At 42.7% G+C, this 23,013-nt stretch overlaps 2 protein-coding genes across 2 annotated transcripts in view; one reads left to right on the top strand and one right to left on the bottom strand.

The window, feature by feature from the left end:
* Positions 1-11,688, top strand: part of LOC140064316 (piezo-type mechanosensitive ion channel component 2-like) — an 87,788-nt gene extending 76,100 nt beyond the window's left edge. The window contains exons 46-57 of the mRNA XM_072111074.1: positions 596-725; positions 848-995; positions 1,301-1,515; positions 3,258-3,416; positions 3,497-3,644; positions 5,628-5,816; positions 6,029-6,121; positions 6,303-6,472; positions 7,499-7,615; positions 8,391-8,470; positions 8,556-8,784; positions 11,060-11,688. Coding sequence (XP_071967175.1) covers positions 596-725; positions 848-995; positions 1,301-1,515; positions 3,258-3,416; positions 3,497-3,644; positions 5,628-5,816; positions 6,029-6,121; positions 6,303-6,472; positions 7,499-7,615; positions 8,391-8,470; positions 8,556-8,784; positions 11,060-11,315 — 1,934 coding nt within the window. The 3' untranslated portion in view covers positions 11,316-11,688. The remainder of the gene's footprint in view (positions 1-595; positions 726-847; positions 996-1,300; positions 1,516-3,257; positions 3,417-3,496; positions 3,645-5,627; positions 5,817-6,028; positions 6,122-6,302; positions 6,473-7,498; positions 7,616-8,390; positions 8,471-8,555; positions 8,785-11,059) is intronic.
* Positions 11,689-11,975: 287 nt separating this feature from the next.
* Positions 11,976-21,775, bottom strand: NPEPL1 (aminopeptidase like 1). Its single transcript, XM_072111072.1, has 12 exons — positions 21,527-21,775; positions 20,295-20,480; positions 19,522-19,692; positions 19,351-19,440; positions 18,997-19,078; positions 18,671-18,813; positions 16,480-16,557; positions 15,968-16,068; positions 15,254-15,377; positions 14,958-15,134; positions 13,928-14,038; positions 11,976-12,473 (listed from the first exon to the last, which is right to left on the bottom strand). Exons 1-12 carry the CDS (start codon positions 21,674-21,676, stop codon positions 12,321-12,323), a joined length of 1,566 nt encoding a protein of 521 aa, XP_071967173.1. The 5' UTR covers positions 21,677-21,775; the 3' UTR covers positions 11,976-12,320.
* Positions 21,776-23,013: the final 1,238 nt, after the last annotated feature.

Here is a 23,013-nt window from a genome sequence, read left to right as displayed (position 1 = left end):
TATGTTTTGATAGAGGGAAAAGTAACTTCTGAACACTAGTGCATTTAGACCAAAACATTTGAGTTTGGGAACTAGCAATACGTGGTTTGCCGGTTTCTGAATGCAATTCAAACCCAATGGGCTTATTTACTAAGAGCCGTGCTACTCACTTTCATGAGACTGTGCGCCTTTTTCAGGGATCGCACTGCTTGGACAGGTATTTAACAGGCGCACGTGATCCTTTAGCGCAGGCTTCCATGCGTCAGACGATCCAACTGATTCGGACTGAGCGCGGGATTTAATTTTCACATTGTGTTGCAAGCCTGAGCAATTACATGCACCACTAAAAAGATGGTGAATTCTGTCGGACCTGAGCGGGGAAGCGACACATGCAGGATATCGGGCGCACGATCTTAGTGGCACAGTGCATTATCAATGGACAATGAACTTTAGAGGAACTACAGTGGGAATGTAAGTAAACATGTCCTCGGAAAAATGACAGTGCCTTCATTTCCAACAAAAAAGTTCAGGTGCATGTAATTTTATACAAGACCTGCAAAGAATGAAGTCGATATAGAAGATAAGCAGCTTGTTTACATCTTTCTTCTCGTCTCAGGTACCCCTCAGAAGAAAGACAATAAAAGGAAGTGGAATTGTTTTAGACGTAACCCAAAAAAGAAACGGCAGTCGATAAAGGAAAGACTAAAGCAGCAGTGGATCAAACTGAAGAAACTGGCGGTGAAAATGTAACATTTTATAATTGTATATATAAGAGTGCCCAGATCCAAGTCATTCCATAATCTTTTGTAGTTACACTTCATTCTTGTTATTAGGATACGTAAACCATTGTTTGCTTGTATTTTTACAGAGCTTTGCAGATCTACTTGCCAATCAGACAGTTCTTCTATGACATTATTCACCCAGAGTATAGTCCAGTCTGTGATGTCTATGCTATTATGTTCCTGGTTGATGTCATTAATTTTATCATTGTCATCTTTGGATACTGGGCTTTTGGGGTAAGTATTTTTGTAGGGGTTTCCATTTCAGGAATGGGGCCACATGACATTGATATTAATGTGAGTTACAAAGTGGCTGATGCATGGCTTATATAAATTTTATGGAAGTTCCCAGTAGAGCAGAACTTATTTACTCACATAGAAGTGAAATCTGTGTTAGAGAACCCCTATTCTCAAGACACCCCCATTGTTAATATCTGCATCTGTTGGAAATGTATAGCATATGCAGTGGATACATGTCTAAGATGAGAATAAACTCTGTTTGTACAGAAATACAAAAAATGTAATTTTTTTTTCATCCACAGAAACATTCTGCCGCAGCAGATATCACAGAGTCTCTCTCTGAGGATCAGGTGCCAGAGGCCTTTCTGGTTATGCTTCTACTACAGTTTGGCACCATGATTGTTGACAGAGCCATCTACTTGCGAAAAACCATGTTTGGAAAGTGTGTCTTCCAGGTTGTGCTCGTATTTGGAATTCATTTCTGGATGTTTTTTATCCTTCCTGGAGTAACTGAAAGGTACAACACATGGCTAGGAGAAACCGCTGTATTCCATGTTTCCCAAATATCAGCTTCTATTAAAGCTCATTTAATGTCAAAGATTTTTATTGAACGTAAAACAAAGAATGCCCGCAACGGAATCGCCAAAAAGAATCCCTCGCATGGGACAATGATGCATAAGTAATAGTACAAAGCAGTCCATGATATTAAAACATATGTAGTTGCCACACATGGCAAGACTCATTGCAATGTTTAGAAAAGGGAAAATAAGGAAAAAACAAAAAAAATAAAAAATCAGGCACAATTCGCCTTCGATTTACACACGCAGGGGAGATATGAAACAGCAGTTTTTTTTGTTGCTGAAGTGAATAGGAAGAAATCTTTGTAGAATCCACATAGTTTCTGTAGTGATTTCAGCTCCAATCCCTGGGTGTCCATTTTGGGGGATCTGTATACCGCAAATTTCAATATTTTTTTGTTGCTAAAGTTGACAGCAAGAAATATGTGCCAAATCCACATAGTTTCTGGAGTGATTTTTGCTCCAATCACAGGGTGTCCGTTTTGGGGGATCTGTATACCCCTAAATTGCAGCTCTTTTTTGTTGCTGAAGTTTATAGCAAGAAATCGGTGTAAAATCCACATAGTTTCTGGAGTGATTCTTGTCCAGGGTGTCCAGAATTTGTCATTGTGCCACCTCTGACCTCCTGCCACTGCCACCACCACACTTTGTCATTGTGCCACTATGTGGCCTAACAGGTTGCTGCTACCTAAAGAATTTGTCATTGTGCCACTCTCTGACCTCATGCTGCTTCTGCCACTTCCAGAATTTGTCATTGTGCTACTCTCTGACCTCATGCTGCTGCTACTGACACTTTTGCAGTTCTTTTTTTGGCAAATACATAAGATTTTCAGGGAAATTGTAATGAAAGATGCATGTGGCGTTTCTAATCTTCAAATTCAAATTTAAATGGTGCTGCTTGTCCGTCAGGGGCGAGCATGCTTCTCCCTGCCACCCTGGAAGCAGTGACTGATTGAAAGCGGACACTGGTGGATGAGAAGAAGGGCAAAATGATAAGTGAAATGAGCTGGCACAGACGTTACTTTGTCAGGTTGTGTTCCCGCTTCACTTATTTGGTGAAGTTGGCCTCTGTAAGTGCACATGGAATTGAAGAGTGAAGTGATTCTAAGAGCGGCGGCTGTCATGTGCGTGTCATACTAAAACACAGCATTGTTTGAAGACCAAACCACGAGCATGGCACAATGTTCTACAAAACCTTACAGGCCCTCTGCAGCCAGGAAATACCTGGTTTTTTTTAACGTGATTTGTCATGATTCGATTGGGGTCAAATCAAATTTTTTGAAAAATGTGTCGAATCGGGTCAAATCGAATTACGACAAATTCGCCCATCTCTAGTAGTAATACAACTTTTTCTATTTTCTGACTATATGACTATGGGGACATATGACTATAGGGGCTACCATCTTTCTTGAGCTCTAGTAGCAGCATTTAGTTATTTACATTGCAGCACCGTCATGGCCCCTTTATTTCCTCTAATGCCCACTTTTAACTTTTGTTGTACATCTGTAAATCTCCATGAGGCTTCTGCACCTGTCTACAAGTATTTTGGGTCAAACCTCTTATTTTGATTGACCTTAATTACTGTAATTAATTCCAGTTTCGTTGTCTCTGTAATATGGTTGTCATGTGAATTCTTTAGTATGAACCACATCCTCATTCTCTACTATTGTCTGTTTTACAGGAGATTTAACACAAATCATGTGGCACAGCTGTGGTACTTTGTAAAATGTCTGTACTTTGGTCTCTCAGCTTACCAGATCAAGTGTGGCTACCCCAACAGAGTCCTGGGAAACTTTTTAACAAAGAGTTACAACTGCATCAACCTCTTCCTTTTCCAGGGGTGAGGGTACCAAGCTTTTAGTTATAAACCACATGTAGTTTGAATGATTATTGTGCTTATTAATCTTTTTTTCTCTGAAGTTTCCGGATGGTACCCTTCCTGACTGAGATGAGAGCAGTCATGGATTGGATTTGGACAGACACCACCCTCAGTTTGTCGAGTTGGATATGTGTGGAAGATATTTACGCTAATATTTTCATTATGAAGTGCTGGCGGGAGTCTGAGAAGGTATTTACAGGCGGTCCCCTACTTAAGGACACCCGACTTACAGACAACCCATAGTTACAGACAGACCCCTCTGACTTCTGGTGAAGCTTTCTGAATGCTTTACTATAGTCCCAGATTGAAATAATCAGCTGTAAAGTGGCTGTAATGAAGCTATATTGATAATTCTTGGTCCCATTGCAGCAAAAATTGTTTAAACTCCAATTGTCACTGGGGCCAAAATTTTTTTGTCTGGATCTACAATGATAAAATATAGAGTTTCGACTTACATACAAATTCAACTTAAGAACAAACCTCCAGACCCTATCTTGTACGTAACCCGGGGACTGCCTGTACTCTGTGTGCATATTGCATTCTTTGCCTCAGACTGGATGTATGCCAGAAGAATATACTTAGAATGAAGAATATACTTAGAATGATATTATTTGTTTTGTGTGCCTCTGCTCTAATTATGTAGATATTGGATGAGATAGTCAAATATATGTATAAAATTACATTTGACAAGAAATCATAGACTGACTATAATCTGCATAAAGTTTATCATTATGGTTACATAGGTTACTGTATAGGGATAAAATAGGCTGCTCCAAAATCTCATACATATCCTGTATACAAAGAATTTGTATACACAATGTGACGTTCCACATTCCCAGGGTCAGCTTTATACCATTTTCCACAGACACATGCACAGAAAGTAAGAGTGGCCCATGTAACCTCCAGGCTGAAAGTAGTCCCAGTGTAGGACCAGTACCAGTTACTCATTAGATATAAGCCTAGTGCAGTGGTGGCAAACCTATGGCACAGGTGTCAGATGTGTTACTCAGATCTGTTGGCACCTATGCCATCACCAAAGAGGACTCAAGGTATCTTCATGCAGTCCAAGACAACCCAGGACTTGCTGCCATCAATGCTATTTTAAAGCGACAGTTCTGCCTGGGACTACAGCAGGAGTGGGAGGGTGTGGACAGATCTGGATTATCATTGTTGCTTCTACTCTTGGCTTGACAAATTGTTCTCTGTCTTTCTACCGTATTGGTGTCCTGAGACGCTGGTATGACTGAATGCTACAATAGAGAAGGAAGCAATGAATTATTGCTTAGATAACCATGTTGGCACTTCGCGATAAATAAGTGGGTTTTGGGTATTCTGTCTCTAAAAGGTTCGCCATCACTGGCCTAGTCTATAAGCCAGACACCAGCCGATGTAATGTATAACATTAGACAGAGAAACATGGACAGGTAAATTTCTGGTTTGAGATAAAACAGCAGCCCAAGTTAAATTTGGATATTTGATTGCCTTAAGGGCACACTAGATAAAAGGCTATAAACAAAGTGGAAATAAAACAGAATGCTCAAACACACAGGTGATGGTACAATAACCAACACTATGTTCAATGTAACATTCCCTAGAAGAGAGCCCCTATAAAACTCACCCCATGAGAACATAACCCCTTAGTTGACACTCTGTGTCCTTCTCTGGGTGGGTCCTAGTTTCAGTTCGGGTTGTGTAGCTGAAACTCCCTAAACCTCAGATGGATAAATAGAAGGCTGTAGTGGTCACAGTCATTGTACCCGACTGGGACTCATCACATTTATCACAACATCCCACAGTCCTAGGGCAGAGTAAAACCCAGTTGGGGCTTGTGTCTTTCTCCAGGATGTATTAGGTTTACCGCTAGGACATTCCATAACTCCTTATAAAATTATGGCTCCTGTTTATCTAAGGGAGGTCCTAAGACAAAGGGATGTCTTTCCCAGGAAAAAACCCTTAGATCCATCTAGGCTGCTAAAGGTGTGAGTTTTCCAGCAGTTGAAACTTTTGAAGACCATTGCAAATGAGGCTTTAATTCCTGACGTGACATTATATTCCCATACTCTTCTCAAACAACAAATAATAATAGCAGAGGATTCAATAAAATATTCATTGTGCAAAGTATGATCCCGTCTGTACGGTTTCGGTTTTATAGTTTTTGATTTTTTTTTCTAGAAATACCCAGAGCCCCCAGGACAGAAGAAGAAAAAGATAGTGAAATATGGAATGGGTGGAGTCATCATTTTTGCCTTGATCTGCATTGTTTGGTTCCCATTACTCTTTATGTCACTGGTAAAATCTGTGGCTGGTGTAACTAATCAACCCCTGGATGTTTCCATTCAGATCAGCATCAGTGGCTATGAGGTACAAAATCCTTCAACCATACTGCCACAACCATAACCCTAAAAATGCTGCAACACATTCATTTGTTGTTGTATGGATTTCACGTTATAGAGTGTGTCAAATCCCATATAATCTAACAATATACTTATAGTAGTAACACTGCTAATCACAATGTACACAGTTTCATAAAACCACTTCAGATAAGAAAGTTTTTTCTATATTTTACTTTTCAGCCCCTGTTCACTATGAGTGCTCAGCAGCAGAACCTTGTCCCCTATTCTCAAGGAGCCTATGACGAACTGACTTATAGATATGCACTGCACCCTGTGAGTATCCCTGACAAGAGGATGGAGGTTTAGGAATAAAAGATGGTTTGCTTTCTTGCAGTGGAGATTAGGTTATGGTATAATTCATTATGGATGTACAAATTCAGCCATGTTTGACCTGTGTTTCCGGTAACATCAGACAACTCAATTACTCTGTTCCCTACTATTATTTTATACCCAGTCTGCAATGCAGTTCATTGTAAATTACATGCCCGAGGATATTGTGACTGCCAAGATAAAGAGTAACGCCAGCCTGCTGTGGACCATAAGCCCGGCCAGCCGAGGGGCAATGATAGAGGAGCTCTCCGAATCTACTCAGATATACTTTGACATTCACTGGAGTATCCTCAGGTAAGTTATGCTACACATATCATACCTGTAACTCTCTCTATGGGATTCTAAGAGGACATTCACTCTTAGTAATGTTCCTCCAATTATTATGAACACTTGTGTGACCCAAGTCCTGGTAGGCATTGCCACACTCCAAGAGTATACTCCTTTTAACAACCATATATGTGGTTATTTGGGATAATAGTTTTGGCTGGCAGCAAAATCCTATGTACACTGGTTTGCCTATAATTTTACGCTGCAAGGATTCACTGCATTCCCTCAGGACCTCGGCTCCATATAGTTATCCTGCAGGGATGCAGGGACTCCTTTCCTCATGTATAACTGTGATGCTTGGGCTCAGAGCAATGTTTGGTCCATGAAATGCGGACGTCATATGGTCAGTGTTTCGCAGACCAAACATTTGCTTGTGAATAGTTGTTACAGAGAACCTGTCAGGCAAATTAACCCCTAAGACTATATATGTTTTCATAAACTGACGTTAGAAAGCATTGCTCCTATCCCTACATTGTCTCTCTACATGTCCGTAAACTTAAACAATCAGGTACTAAAGCTGTATGCAAATGACCTGAGAGATTTACATAATAAAGAAAAGATGCTTTTACAATGATTAATGGATGAATTGACTAGATAAAGGCTGGGATGCTCCAACAGACAGATGATGGTGACAGAGCCCTGTGGTGTCCTTTAATCAAAGATTAGTATCTAAATTACTTGTAAGAATTTTATATTATGTATTCATTGTACATTGGTTTTAGTGTGTAAGGAAAGAAAAGAACTCTCATTTCTAGGGTTTGTAAGATTGTGTTAGGATTATTTCTTCTGATTTCATCAAATTTATTTTATAGTCCATCATTCGACCAAGCCTTCCCCAGGTATTCATTATATGAACAGTGCTGACTATTGTATTGCCCATGAACATTAGCAAATCAAGGACAGCTTACCCTAATCATTCCCTGTCATTCTGCGGATATAGGTAGATGATAGCGCTTAGTTTATGCTGATGTCAATCACTTTTTTGTGTTCCAGGAATGCATCTATTGTGAAGAGTGCTGAGAGCTTTGGGAAACACACAGTATGCTATGAGGACACAGAAACCCGAGACCATATAGTCCAGATGTTAAAAGGAGAAAGGAAAGAACCAGTGTATGTAATTTATGTCATCTGATGCCAGATGTAATATAACCTTGATATGTCTACTTATTATAATCACCTTTATCCTGGATGTGGCTTCAGATCAAAAGCCGACAAAAGCTGCAGTGGTGATGTGCTGCCGAATGTATGAAAACAGACGTATATATACGGGTAGCATGCGGCCCCATTCATTTCAATGGGCGATCCGGAGATGCATTTACACCATGCCATTTTAGAGACATATAAAAATATGGAGCATTTTCTCATGTATTTTTGTTCCGTATACCCCATAAAAGTCCATGGGAACTATGGCAATACGGATTGCATACACGCTGCATTCGGTGGTGCACTGTATGCTGCCATATTTATGTGCATTCTATCCACCAGCCAATAGTCAGCTATCCAGCATTTGCCAGCCCACTGTATTTTATATGGATACGGTGACATATGTGCACATATGGATGGAAATCGTCACGTATATACGGATTCATACAGCATTCACACTAAGGTATGCTGGAGAGGAGGAGGGATGAGCACTGCACACCCCTTCCCTCGCCATTAGGATGCATGGCGCACGGCCTTGCACACGGGGATAGACGGGAGCCTATTGCCTTCTATGGGGATGTATATACAGCGCCATGACGGTTGGGTGATGAAGCTTGAGGCCAGTAAGGTCACTGCTGCAGCCTTGATTGACAGAGACCTTGAATCCCGCAAAGAAAGGAAGTTTATTTATTTTTTTTGTAGGCCTAATATTAAAATTACATTTTCTGCCATATTTACACAGTATGCTGAAGAATATTTTGCCAAAACACCTCAGAGCAAATTCTGGACCTGAAGCAAAAATAGCTCACCGGCTTCAGACAGGTAACATCAGTCAGCGCGGGTGTAGATGACAAACCCCGTGGGGAAGACATTTTTTGTTTTATTTCCTTTTGTTCTCATTTTGCAGAGTTTTCAGATAAGGCAGAAGATATACAGAAATACGCTTTCTTCCGCAATTTAACCCTAAAACTACAGCAGTTGTCCGTGAACGCCACATCGAATCAAGTGACTGAGTGGTGGCTGATACAGGAGTGGAATCCAGCATGTGGCTCAGCCGGATGCAGCCAGAACATCGAACTTGTAATATACAATGATAAAGCCAGTCCCCAAAGCCTGGGATTCCTCGCTGGATACGGGTAAGATATTCCCTATGTCCTAATACATTGTATTCTATTATTTGTAAGTATTTATTATTCAGCAGTTATCTAGGAACATAGAACACACAAGACAGGTGTAAATCTTTCCATTATTCCGGTATCGGTCTGTGACGAGTGCTGTGCCACAGACTGATCACTATGGTGGGGATTAAACTATGTGCATTATATTGATATATGATGCACACGATGGGGGTCATTTACTAAGGGCCCGATTCGCGTTTTCCCGATGTGTTACCCGAATATTTCCGATTTGCACCGATTTTCCCTGAATTGCCCCGGGATTTTGGCGCACGCGATCGGATTGTGGCGAATCGGCGCTGGCATGCACGCGACAGAAATCGGGGGGCATGGCTGAACGAAAACCCGACAGATTCGGAAAAACCGCCGCATTTAAAACAAAAAATGTGTAGCGAAAATTGCACTTACCTTCACTCAGCCCGGCTCGGTGTATTTCAGCGCAGCAGCGCCACCTGGTGGACTGCCTTAATAAATCCCGGCCGGACCCGAATCCAGCGCAGAGAACGCGCCGCTGGATCGCGAATGGACTGGGTACGTAAATCTGCCCCTATAGGTCGCATCCAGGTGGAAACGCTGGATGGAAAACGGATAAATTTGCATCCTTTCATCCTTATTCCGTGCTACGGCTACACTTAGCAGAGACCATAGTAGCTTATTGGGGGGGGGGGGGGGATTAGCTGTCGGTGGTGCAACAATAATGTATCCATAATGTATTCCATTCCTCTGCTGAGCATATGCTTTGGGAGATCCCCGCTCATATAACAGTCCTTTTATGGACAGTTATATCACTGGGGAAATACCCTTAACATTGTCTCAACAGCAATTGATTTTTTCACTCCCCCTCCTGCCTTTTTTTTTTACAATGGAGGGTCTAACCAGTGTGAACATAGCCTAACATGATGTTACTATTTTCTTTTGTAGCTTTTCTTGCTCAGATTCAATGTAAGATCTCAGTGTATATCTTTTATATGTGCTTTCCTTAGTGCTTACAGAACACTCATTTATACTACTTTTTTCGGTACAGCCAGAATTCACCATAAACAACCAGTTAAGAGAACACAATTAGGTGTACAGTTTTCTGTGTGAAAAAAGAAAGAAAGTACAAACTGCTTGCACATGTATTTATAAAGTGTCTGAGCCAGTTTTGTGTCGCGGCAGTGTCTGCCACTCCACAAAATTCTGCACCTAAAGGAGGGGGGTTCTGGTCCCCATTCGGCCCGTGAGCCACATTTATTATAGACACAATTGTGATGCACGCTCAGTGTTAAAGGTGCAACAAAAAAAAGTTGGTGCACACTTCCCGAACAGTGCAGGGTGCGCCAGATTAATGAAGACTGCGCCATTTTTGACACTCCACAGGCAAACTGCACCTAGTACAGACTGCACTACTTTTGATAGATGTGGCCCATTGAGTCTACAAGCCTGTGAGATGCTGCATCATCATCTTTGGTAGTAGACAAGACAAGCTAAAGTTTAAAGACCTACATAGATAAGGCTTTCTACTTAATAATAAAAGGCAATACAAACATTAAAAAAACATCCTTTATGGTTTACAGTCCTTAATCAATGCTCATCTTTTTACTCTGGATTTCAAGGAAATCTTTTGTTAGTTTCAAGCATGATAAATCAGGGACACTTCCTCATAGATCCAGACCGTGGTAATCTTCTTATGTTTGTTATCCATGGCATCCTTCCTTCTAAAATCAAGTTTGCTGATGAGCCAGAAGGGCTCTGGTGGGGTGTTACTAGAGCCCCCCCTACTGCAGCTTCAGACTCTTACATTGTGCAGGAGCACTCACTCCCCCAACTGTGTGAGTTGCATTAGGCCGATGGGGAGCAGCCTCATAGCCTGTGAGGTGCACTGGGAACCACTCCAGTAACATCATTTTGAAAGTTGATTTTAGAAGGAAGGAGGCCATGTATAACAAATATATCAAGATTACCAGTGTCACAGTGCCTGGATCTATGAGTAAGTGTCCCTGGTTTTTCCATGCACGATTTTGGTGGTGGAGACTTTGAAGCCGTCTGTAAGACACAACTGCACTGAGCTAGGAGAATGAAGAGATCCATTCAGCGGCAACCTTAGCCAATCAGATGTAAAAAGCAGAACGTCTTATAATCTGAACAATAAGGTTCTGGTTTCCTCCCTTGTTCTACCAGCCTTGATAATTGGATAATTGGACATTCATCTATTTCTGACATGGTTTAATTGTTTTTTTTTATCCTAAATTTGCAGCATTGTGGGTCTTTACATGTCAGTTGTTCTGGTTATTGGTAAATTCATCCGAGAATTCTTCAATGGCATTTCCCGGTCCATTATGTTTGAGGAGTTACCCAATGTCGACAGAATTTTGAAGCTCTGCACAGACATCTTTCTTGTTAGAGAAACTGGAGATCTAGATCTGGAGGAACAACTGTTTGCCAAGCTCATCTTCCTCTATCGCTCTCCTGAAACTATGATAAAATGGACCAGAGAACGACACGACGAGTGACTAACTGCACCCCAAGAGGAGATTTCATGTGTAAATAGGTATATAAATGGATGATGCAATTCACATGTAGATCAAGCAAATGAATTTGTATGAGAACATAAATAAATATTGATAGTTTATAAAAGATATGATGAGTCTTCAAGTGACAATCCACAGACAACACAGGTAAGATGCCAAAGGGTGAAAAGATTGCAGCAGGAGCCAAGGAAACTTTCACATGTTTATTTGGTGATGATAATGAGCCCTTTCCGGCCTGGAATTGCTGCTCGCAATTAAAGTAAACCTTATTTTTCCCCAGTTTTACAGACAATAAAGATCCAACCCTCTTCTGTCTGGAAAATGACATTAAAAATGCACAGATTTTGGAGGCAGTTTGTCAGCTCTGGGAAAAAGGGCCAGTTCACACCTCCGTTCTACATAGATTGCATGTTTTGCGTCGATTATTTTAATCAAGAGACCAGGAGTGGTCAAAACAGAAATCGGTATAAATCTATACATATACTGTATCTGTTTAGTCCCCATGCAATAACTTGGATGTGAACATCAACATAGCCATCTCCATGAACAGCAAGACCAGCAATATAAAAAGGTTCTCATCTCAGATTTTTTGTAGATCATGTATTAAAGTGACAATATATGGAAGACAAAAGCCAAGACAAGTAATGTATGCAGACAGTTTTAATAAAAACAGTAATTCATGTAGAAATACTGACACCTATTCATTTTTTAGGAGAAGAGTTGGCCAAACCTATAGGCAGAGGAATCTAAACAGTGCTACCTAAAGTGGAGAGAATAGCCTGAGACTTCCAAGCCCCGTGATATCAGTGGTACTGGAAAGCATCACATACCAACTCTTGTGTACATCAGAATTCACATAGAACCAGTCACATCAACATAAACTAATAAGTGGTGTCAGGAAAAGAGAGAGGGTGGGATCACAGACAGAAGTCCCCCCGTGCCCAGATCAGGAGCAGCTTGATTCTCTAGTGGTTAAGGAGAAGGTGGTCACACGAGACGTCTTCTTTTGGTGTCTCTCTCAGGAGTCTCAACCACTTCATCCTCCCCCAGGGGCGAAACCATGTTCAGTAGAGGGTCTTCTGACGCACGGCCAAAGAGAGACAGAAGTAATGCAACCCCAAAACCGGTTGCTCTCTCCCCCTGCAGAAAGAAATACATTGTCACAAGAGTAGAAACCAGCAGCAATAAACTGTGTGAATAAGGGTCAAACGCATGCACCATCTCTTCTTTTAACCTGCCATTATAAGAATCTCCAGCAAGGACACAGCGGACGCCTGAGCTGCTCAAAACCACACGGAAAATATGCTCAAACAGCATCACAGAAAGTCACCATGAGAAATACATTCTCTGCAGACACCAGTGATCACAAGACTCAAAGTGCACCTAACCATTCAACAAACTCCAGTCATAAATATACTAGTTTGTTAGTAGCAGAAGACTAAAAAAAAAGAATTTATATTCCAGGATTGTAGCAGGACTTGAGCATTCTTGGATGAGATAATGGAACTGAACACAGTTACTTAGTAGGAGCAGCAGGGGAGACTTGTTTGCGAGCGGTTTGAATGCAGCAATCTAACAGCAACTTAGTGTGTGGACACTCCCTCGGTTCTCCGTCCAGTTACAATTCTGGAATATAAATGCTTTTTGACAACCCTCCTGCAAATAAAACACACGCAAAGATATGGTTACACAGGACACCAGGACTGACACCATCTGTAGCATTGTTTGGTGAAAACTACTACTAAACTCCCTTTAAAGAGGAACTGTCAGACATAGAAAAGGCACTAGGAGGGGCTGCTCCCTAGCACTACCTCAGATGTAGCAGAGTTACACTGCTAGATTTATCTGAACCCTCCGATAAAGCTAGCAGACACTGCCACGCTGTGCAATAGGAACACCGGACTGCGCTCATGAGGTGCTGCTCCTCCACCGGACCGTCCCACCCGCTCCATAGGCCGACGGTGACTGCAGTCACTGCCTCCCAGTCCCGCCCTCTCATGAATTCCTATTGTACAGCGCGGCAGTGTCTGATAGCATTATTGGAGGATCACCTGAGAGTGTAACACTGCGGCATCTGTGGTAGCACTAGGACCTGCTTACTTCAGCAAGAGGTTCCTAGTGCCGTTTTATGGGTGACAGGTCCTCTTTAAGTAGGTTACAAACATTACTAAAACACACCAAAATTCTAAAAATTTATAAAATATCAGTTACCACAAGATTCTAGTTTGCATACCACAATATCTTTAAATAAATGTAAAGAATCAGCAACAAAAAAAAAAAAAAAATTGCTGATGGTTCAGGCAGTTCCCCTATCTGAAGAGTTGTGTTATTGATGTCCTTTACTTACAGGGAACAAACATTAGATCTGAAGTGTAGGAGGCTTTGTGAAATTTGGGGTTTTTGGTCACCACAGACTATAACACATGTAGATGTGCTGCAGGATTGTAGGTAACACGTTGTATTACGCCTCAGAGCAGATCAGCAAGTAGTGTCCATAAGATCACATAACAGGTGGTTACTATATCCAAAGTGTAACAAAAACAGCTGAACAGCTCACCACACTTTCACACATTCTCCTCCGCAGCTATACTCACCGCATGAACAGGGGAAGCTATATCCACGTGAACCCAAACTCCTGGCCAGTCAAAGCCAATGTGTGAAGCAATGAAGAGGCCAGCACAAGAACTCTGAGCATTCTCCCGGTCCTACAAAGATAACAAACATCAATATGGTGATTGCTTAATTTATCAGGGTACATGTAAGTTTTTAGAGAAAGGTGTAGAGATACATTTTAAAAGAAGGTATTAAAGGGGTTGGCCACTTTTAACTTACTTGACTCCCAGCCAGAATCCTGTGCTGAGTTCTGGGGGAGGGCGCTTCGGTTTGGATGCATTTCTCTGTTCAATCAATGCTCCTTCATCCACACTCCTTGCCATGTGGCGAGCTCAGTCCTCGTGTGAGGGAGGAGGTGTAAGCGAGCTGGAAGGAGGAGGATGTGGAGTGTGGATAAGGAAGCAAGACAAGCCCACGCCCCAAGACTCAGCACAGGATTCTTGCAGGGAGTTAGGGAAGATAAAATACACAATTATACTGAAATACAAATTCTCAGAAAATGGACAATGGCATCTTTGCAATGCAGGTGTAATAAGGTTTTGAAACCGGTCTTTAGTGAAAATGAGGTCCCTGGTGACAGGTTCCCTTTAATCAATCGTCTGTTACATGTATGGGTGCACAATCCCACGGCTGCACATGGAGCAGTGGATGGGAGTCCCTGCATTGTATAGAAATATAATGCAGGGACGTTCCCTCTATTGGCCGGAGAGCCGCGCCAAATCTGTAACAGTTAATAAAGGTCCTGCGCGGCTGTTCAGCCAACAGAGAAATATAATACAGTGATGTATTAACTGTTACAGTTTTGGCGTGGCTGTGCAGCCAGCAGAGGGAACGTCCCTGCATTATATTTCTATGTATGGCAGGGACCTCCATCCACTGCACTATGTGCAGCCCATCGAATGGTGCCACCATGCGGCACATATACACGGGCTTCACCCGTTCGTGTGTGACTGGCCTTAAACCAACAATGAACTGACAGAATTACACACAACCTTATCATTCTTCACTTACCGCCACAGAATTCTTCATATCAGCGACAGCAGATGAAAACTCGCTGAAGTGCAACTCTGGACAATAAACCAGTGGGTGAACCAGGTCTCCGCACTTCCGGCCAGCCTTCACACAGGCCACCTCCCACTCCTCACTATTGGTCAGTACTGCAGCATGGTACTTGCCTGTTGCAATACCCTGAAAAATACAAAAACATGAAGCAAACACGGCCCCCAGTGGTCAGATACTTTCTGCCAATTCACATTATGCCAATTTGCCCCATCATGCAGACCAGTCACAAATGACCTGCACCTCACCTGAGCACCTGTCAAGGTTGCCATATCCAAAATGATATCTGCATTTAGATCCTTGCAGGCATACGACACCCCATCAGCCAGCACCAGCCGCCCCTCTGCATCAGTGTTATTAATTTCAACCGTCCTAGGCAAAGAAAAAAACATACATTTCCATGTTCCTAAAAACATTCTGCCCCTAGGGGCACATATTTAACACCATATGGAAGAGGAAACTCACAGGCCAGGTTCATGCTTATGCTTATATGCACAAATTTGCAAAATCTCCACTTGCAACACACATGACTTGACTTCACGGACATCATCCTGCCCTGGCCAAATCCCACATATTCCCCAAAGGGGCTGATTTCCAAGGTCAGCATTGGTTTCTGGTCACATAATGCAGATGATAAATCTGCAGCAGGAGGCCACACATAGCTGCTACAATATAACGCTGTGTATTTTCCACACCGGATATCTGTACGTAATTTGCAAGGTTTGTGGGTGCCCTTACTTTTCTGCCAGGTGTGGAGATCAGGTGTGGAAGATGTACTTTGCATTTGGTGGTAAAGTTGCTGAGGTGATGCCCACAGAGTAAACTGCAGGAGTGGTATTAAAGGGGCGGTTCAATTTTTTTTTTTAATAGCCCTAAATGCAGGCTAGCAAATAATCAATTAGTCTTAACTTTCGCCTGGGGAAATCTAGTAAAGCAGCTGATAACCAAGCAGAAATGCTTACTTTCCAGAGTACAGCAAGTGGATGTCATCTGGACGCGTTGCATTTGGTCCAACAGAGTTCTCTGCCAGGCAGAATACAGCATGGAGGTTGTCTTTAAAGCCCTGGAACAGAAATAGAGAATCTAGTGAATCTTTCTGCCACTTTCCTTGATGACACCCATGAAATACTATATATGCATAATTTCCCCCCCGCTTATCAATTGACATATTTGTGCAATTATTTCTTTGCCATGTCATATTCCAAGCTGCATCTAATGCATTAATTGGTTTGTACTTTGGTCATGTTGCAAGGCAAAACTGAAATTTACTGAAAAAAGTTATAACATCATATCCCAGCATAATGCACCGGGGAATAAAGACTATGAGGAACTGGAAACCTATGACTTGTAAGGAACTGCTGCATGTGCCCTTTGTCTAGACTTACGGGCTACTTTACCAAGTATTTCAACATTTTGGCCTAGTACTTCCTCTATAGCAAAAAGCATCAAACAGACAGGAGTCATCTTTCCAAACCTGTTTTACTGCAGCTTTAAATGCTCCAAGGACTGCAGCAGCTCCTCCGCAATCTCTCTTCATACCCGGCATCGTAGTCTGTTGGTAAAAGGAGACATTCAGACAATGCTCTTTAAAGTAAAGAAGATTCTAAGGAGAACTCCTCTCTGCATATATGACTGCAAGTGTTTTGCATTTTGGTTCATTGCTTTTAAAGAGAACCAGTTATGCAAAATAACCCCCTAAACTAAATATATTTTCATAAACTGCCATTAGAGAGCATTGCCTCTATCCCTTCATTGTCCCTCTACATGCCTGTAAACCTAAGCAATGAGGTCCTAAAGCTGTATGCAAATGACCTGTGAAATGTCCAATGAAGTATTAGCATATTCAACCTGTCCACCTTATTCATGAGTGGGAGGCACAGCCACACCCCCAGTGCTTGACTGACAGCCTGTATAATGATGTGAGGCTGTATAATGATGTGCTTCCTGGTGCTGGTGGCCACACCCCCTGCAGCCTGTGTGTGTGTTTAGGAGAGATACAACAGCTCCAGGATGCAGCCATGTTACAGCAGAACATGTCAGGTACTTGTGTAGCTGATGTCTGTGTCTCTCACCTGTATATTAGAAGGATGCAGCATGTCAGCAGATGCAGCACACACACTAGCAATGATTTACTATACATTACACACAGACATGAGCAGGGGGAGGAGAGGGGAGGGGTAACAGGGGTGACATCATTGCCTCTGACCATGTGACCAGCCTCATTTACATGATAAAAATAGATGATTTTACAATGAATAATGTATGAAATAACTAGATAAAGGCTGGGATGGGATCCTTGTGAGCTGCTCCAACAGGTAGTAGTGACAGGACTAGTGACATAGACCTGATGACAGGTGTCCTTTAAGATCTTTGTTAGCTATCAATGAGGCACAGGCATCATTGTATTTCTGCTGCCTTTATTTTTTTATTTATTTATTTTTTTAAATGTTGTTTCTCGGTCTGAGATACACAAGAACATGTGTTTTCCGGTGGGGCAATTTTTTTTTTTTTCTTGCAGTTTTAAGCACATTTTAAAACATGTGACTTCCCCAATTTAACACATTACCTGCCACTAATAGCACAAGAAACATTCTTTCCCAACAGTCCCTGCTGCGTGTAGCAGGTTCAAATGGATCCCTCTCACTTCTCAGAACCCTGTATTGGGGAGGCATTCAAGAGAGAAGAATCTGGATTTTCTGGTCGGACTTCATATTCTGTATCTGAAAGTCTACTGCACTGATGCAAAATTGCCTATGCAATACAGGCAAAGACGTTTGGCATTTGCGGTTTCAATTGTATTCAAAAGGGCAAAGCAAATGCAGAATGAAAATTGGCCCTTTACACAAAACACAGGTTCAAATTCTATTAAAGGGAAGAGTAAAAAAAGCCATTTCGTAAAGTTCCTTCACAGCTCAGGCACTTGCCTTATTCAGCTAAATCCCACTGACTTGGTTAAGGTTCAAGACCAGACTGCCTGGACCACAGCTACTACGACTTCCATTCTTCACTCTTGTAAACGAGTTGAAAGCATTTTGTGTCCCAGCTCTGTAAGAAATAAAAACTTTCCTTATTGAAACAAAAATACAGTGACATGACTATTTATACTAAGCAGCTGATGTGTCACATGCCCTTAGTCATAGCTTTTATTTGCCTGAAATGCATCAGCTGCTTAGTATGGATAGTCATGTCACTGTATTTTAATACAGTATGGTTCAATAAGGAAAGTTTTTATCTCTTATGGAGCTGGGACCCAAAATACTTTCAACTTGTTTACAAGGGTAAACAATGGAAGTCGAAGTAGCTGAATGGCATGAGCAACAACTCCCCTAATATTTTTAGCTAAAAATAACATTCCTGGTGACAGGTTCACCTTCATCTTAAGAGGAGTGGTTGGACACACAGAACAGGTGCAAGTCTTTGCGTTACATCTGTAAAGTCACTGGAAAGATTTGCACCTTTTGCTGTGTGTTTGACCACAACTGGTTTTGGCTCAAAATAAATGAAGGAAATAAACGGAATAGCCAACTGAGATGTGAACAGGCGCTTAGTGTCTTGCAAAAGAAATTTCAAAAAAAAAAAAAGGGGGTTTCTTAGAAGACAGAACATGTGCAGCCATCACTGCCCCCACACCCATACACAACAGGTATCAGAAGAGACAGTCCTACCTTTCCCTTAATGCTGAGTCCTCCAGTGTCATACACAATGCCCTTCCCAACCCAGGCAATGGTTTGAGTGGCTCCTTCTGGTGTGTGGCTCAGGATGACCAAGGCAGGAGGATGTTCAGCTGCTTTCCCAACACCATATATACCTAAGATCATACAAAATACACAATATTTCTGCAAGCGGAAGAAAAGCCAAGAGACCAATTCCATCTTCTCATTACCAAAATAAACAGTGTGCTTTCACATATGTTAATGATTGTACAATATCAATACAAGTCAATGACAGAGCAGGAACTCCTCTGTACCTTCTGCAAAGATTTCATCCTCACCTCCAAATCCTTTCTCCTTTAGTTCCTCATCTCGGAAAATCCTTGGAGTAATGCCAAGCTCTTTCCCAACAGCCGCTATCTCCTGCAAAATAAGTGTTCAGATTCAGTTTGAAATCTATGACAGAGACAGGAGCAGTCAATCCAAATGCACTGGATGCCACGGGGTATTACTTGGCCTCTATGCCAATATTAAAACACACAGCATTGCCCAAATATATACCAGATTTGCCACTATACACCCAGTATATTAAAAAAATATAAAGCTCCACCATTTCATAGAAGAAAAAATAATAATTCTGTGCTCCTGTTCCCTGCCCAACAATTAGGTCTGCTTCCCCTTCATTGGGCACTTACATCAACAAAGTGGTCTGTGTTCATCTCATTACAGGGAGTATCCACAATACGCGCTGCCAGTCTCACCCCTTCAGTCGCACTTTCCAGGCACTAGTATGAGAGAAACCGACTAGGATCAAAGGGCACAGACTACATGAACGATGAAGAACATTGACAAGGAAACCAAGTTACCTTAAGAGTGGTCAGATCCATGGGTCCATTGTTCTGTCCAACAAGTAGAAATTCAACGGCAATGGTCTTTTTCTCTGCTCGGCGGGAAGCACTGGAACGGCGGGTAAAGAGTGGGAAGGCTCGAGCAATGGCACATGCACTGGCAAACACCTCTGATCTCTCACATACCATCTGTGGGAGGGCATCATGTTGTTATATACTGCATATGTACATCAATACATGTTTGTGCCGTCTCCATGACATTAATGCACCTAACTCCCAGCATACTTAGGGGGCTGCAGGTAAAGCTGGACCTCCCTAAAGTTTGTTAAACAAACCCCTGAACACATTGTTGTCCCTTCAACAAGATCCACACAAGTCTACATGAAGCCACACTAATAAAATTCAAACAGAATTTTCCCCCATGGTGTGTGGCCCGTGAGCAACATCTGGCCTGCTGATAATTTGGAGTGACCCGTGTGACCGCCTGCCACGAACAAGCTTGCATGCCCTGCGATCATGATCGTGGTGGGGCCAGTGGTCTTGGCAGCAGACAGGCCAGCGGGAGCGTGCATTAGTATGGCTCCTGTGCTGCCGAGTAGGGATTAATACAATCCCTGTTCTGCCACTATGGACAGCACGGCTCCCAGCGCCAGAAATGAAATGATGTCACTATAGCATCAGGAGAGGGGGCATTATAAAAGGGGACAGAACTAAGTATATTAGCCCGGCCCTCCAAAACCTTTCCATTTTCTCATGTGGCCCCATGGAAAAATTGCCCACCACTGACTTACCAGGATACATCTTGATGCTCCTGAAGGGAGGCCATTTCGGATCAGACGTGTGATAAATTGGGCTGCAGAAGGACTGTTATGGCGGCTGACACGAGAAGGCAGGGCAGCAACTGTGGCAACATTTAGGTACAGAGGGCAGCTGTCGGTTGGGTTGGGACTCAAGGTACCAAGAGCATTCTTCCAGACCTTGAATTAAAAGACACATAACAAAAAACTGCATAGTGGGCATCACCTTAATACTGGATACTATGAACATCAGGCCTGTGGTCCAGGGATGATACAGCTATAGGACAGCTGCAGATGATTGTAATTGGTCTGTGGAAACCAGGACATGTGCTGGTCAGATACCTTGGACCGGTGCAGCTGACAGGAGTCCTTGCATCATAGTCAAATATAATGCATGGACTCCCTTCCAGCTTTCTGTACAGCAGCTCCGCCACGTTCAGCCAACAGACAGGGAGTCCTTTCAGTAGCTACAAGACAACCTTTGATTTGCTCATCTGTTTAGAGGCTACTTGAGATCGCTGGGACTTTATTCACAAATTATTTCCAGATACAACATGCCATTACAGCAGCTAGAGGTGCAGAGTTCTACGTTAAAGGGATCGCTCCTGACATTGTTCTATACTTCCGCAACCCCATATCTGGTCTTCAAGACACTTCCGGAACAGCACCTGCAAGCTTCATAAATGTCTGAGATGAATATTACAGAAAAGCAGAGTAGCTGCATCTGTGACCTCAACATAAAGGTAGTATTAAAGGTCAAGGAGAGATATCTTCACTGATCTGAACAGCACCAGAGCCTCCCTGACACATCAGCAGACACAGCAAGGAGGGGTAAAGTCTAAAGTAAAGTCCAAGTCCATAGGTCATGTCTCCCCCATATGACAGATATGCTGATACCAGGAGGACGCAGGGTATAGGGCAGGGTGACTACCCACATCATGCCCACTAACATACAGATAGGTGGCCACATTTATGCAAACCATCTCAGCTTGGCAGAAATATTAGTCATTTGCAAGCAATGACTCTCCAGCTGGTGTGAAGCTACAACACCCAGCAAGCCCTGACAGGCACAATGCGGCCCATGCTGAGGGCTCCTGCCATCTCCCGAGCAATGCTCTGCCACTACCAGCTGCTGCCACTTGTAGTGCACACGCGCGGTCACGTTGTGTATACACAAAGGACAGTCGGGTCGGGTCACCTCCGGCCTGTGCAGCTTCCCCTCTCACCTCCTCGGAGACCCGGGGCTGCAGCTTCCCCTTTACATCGCTCCAGGGCACCCGCTGCAGGTTGGGCAGTTGCCCCAGGATCAGCACAGGCCTAGTCTGGGGATCCGAGTCCCCGGCGCTCGACTTAAACTCCAGCCGCACATTGGCCATGTCAGAGCTGAGTGCTGCCCACACAGCGACGCCGCTAACCTCCCTGTCAACCCTTGTTCCGCCCTTCCGTGCAGGAGCCAATCACATTACTGACATCCGCGGTACCGCCTCCCTGTGCCTAGTTCAGTGCTCATCATTGGTTATAGTAAACTCCTCCCCGCGAACCAGGACCAATCATAAGAGGCAAGAAGTGATTTCCTACAATTTCCCGATGTGATACATTTCCGGTGGAAACATGGAGTCGTTACTATTAGGTTCCTATAAAGCTACTGGGAATTTGCGGAAATAAAATTCTGATGGATAGAATGAATGTAGTCTATGGCAGTAACCAGGTGCACATGGAGATAACACCCTACTGTACAACCCATACTGTAGCAGGCGTACTGCAGAGATCCAGCAATGGGGAGTGCTAAAGGGAGGCAATAGAAGTGGGTTATTATTTTTATATCCCTCCCCCGTATATAACTTTTTTAAAAAAAAAAAAAATCCCGAGCAATCTTTGTGCAGTCACCCTTATAGGTGCACCATTCATTTCAATTTTATAATCACCATTCACTTGCATTGCACCCTTATTTTTATTTGTAACTAAGAAATGCTCTGTATATAAACACGGCTTCAATGGCAATGTTGTAATCTAATACAATACCATACCAATAGCATAACCCCCCCCTCATTCTGCACAATGCTCCCCTTCATATGACACCCACTACATTATGCACCTCCCTACTTGTAAAACCACCTATGGTCCATACAGTCCACACGAATTGACCTAACAAGACATAACATCTACCACCAGCATTAAAGACCGTAGGCAAATGAGCCTGAGGGGCTCCAGGCTCCATTAGCACATATGAAGCCAGGAGCCCCTCAGGCTCATTTGCATACAGTCCTTTATCCTGGTGGTAGATGCCCTTTAAGACGTCGACATGTGGGACATAAACCACAATCTGGGTAAGTCCCACTTAATCCAAAACAGTTGGGAGTTACAGCAATACTACCAACTAGAGGTGTAAATTGAGGCCCCTATCATGTGTTTAGGATTCTCTTTTATGTGTCAGAGTAGCCATTCAGAGCTTGCTACCTCTCCACCCACTAGTGTGTGACGTCTCTGTAACCGAGAGTGTTTTTGCCACTAGTTCACATGTTTATTAGCCTCTGACTTCTACAGGCATCAGCACTCAGTATTTTGATTAGACCCTCAGAAGAAATAGGGAGCTTTGTTAAAATAACAAATCACTGTAAATTTGGATTTGTCGCCAAGGATGGGTGCGAGACAAGAATGTATCAATGTTGGTAAGAGTGTGCAATGATACAAAATACATTGGTGTCCTAAAAGT

The sequence above is a fragment of the Engystomops pustulosus genome, chromosome 6 (genome assembly GCF_040894005.1).
Source record: "Engystomops pustulosus chromosome 6, aEngPut4.maternal, whole genome shotgun sequence".
Taxonomy (NCBI): Eukaryota; Metazoa; Chordata; class Amphibia; order Anura; family Leptodactylidae; genus Engystomops; species Engystomops pustulosus.
Note: the sequence above shows the minus strand (reverse complement) of the source record. Positions and strands in the feature narration are given on the sequence as shown.

Bases quoted from the DNA above. Each gene is read 5' to 3' on its own strand.
- NPEPL1 (XM_072111072.1), bottom strand. From the start codon at position 21,676: ATGGCCAATGTGCGGCTGGAGTTTAAGTCGAGCGCCGGGGACTCGGAT. The intron at 19,693-20,294 runs GTAAGTCAGTGG...GCCCTCCCACAG, and splicing joins GAGCATCAAGATGTATCCTG to ATGGTATGTGAGAGATCAGA. The intron at 19,079-19,350 runs GTAAGTGCCCAA...CTTATTTTGCAG, and splicing joins ACACAGACCACTTTGTTGAT to GAGATAGCGGCTGTTGGGAA.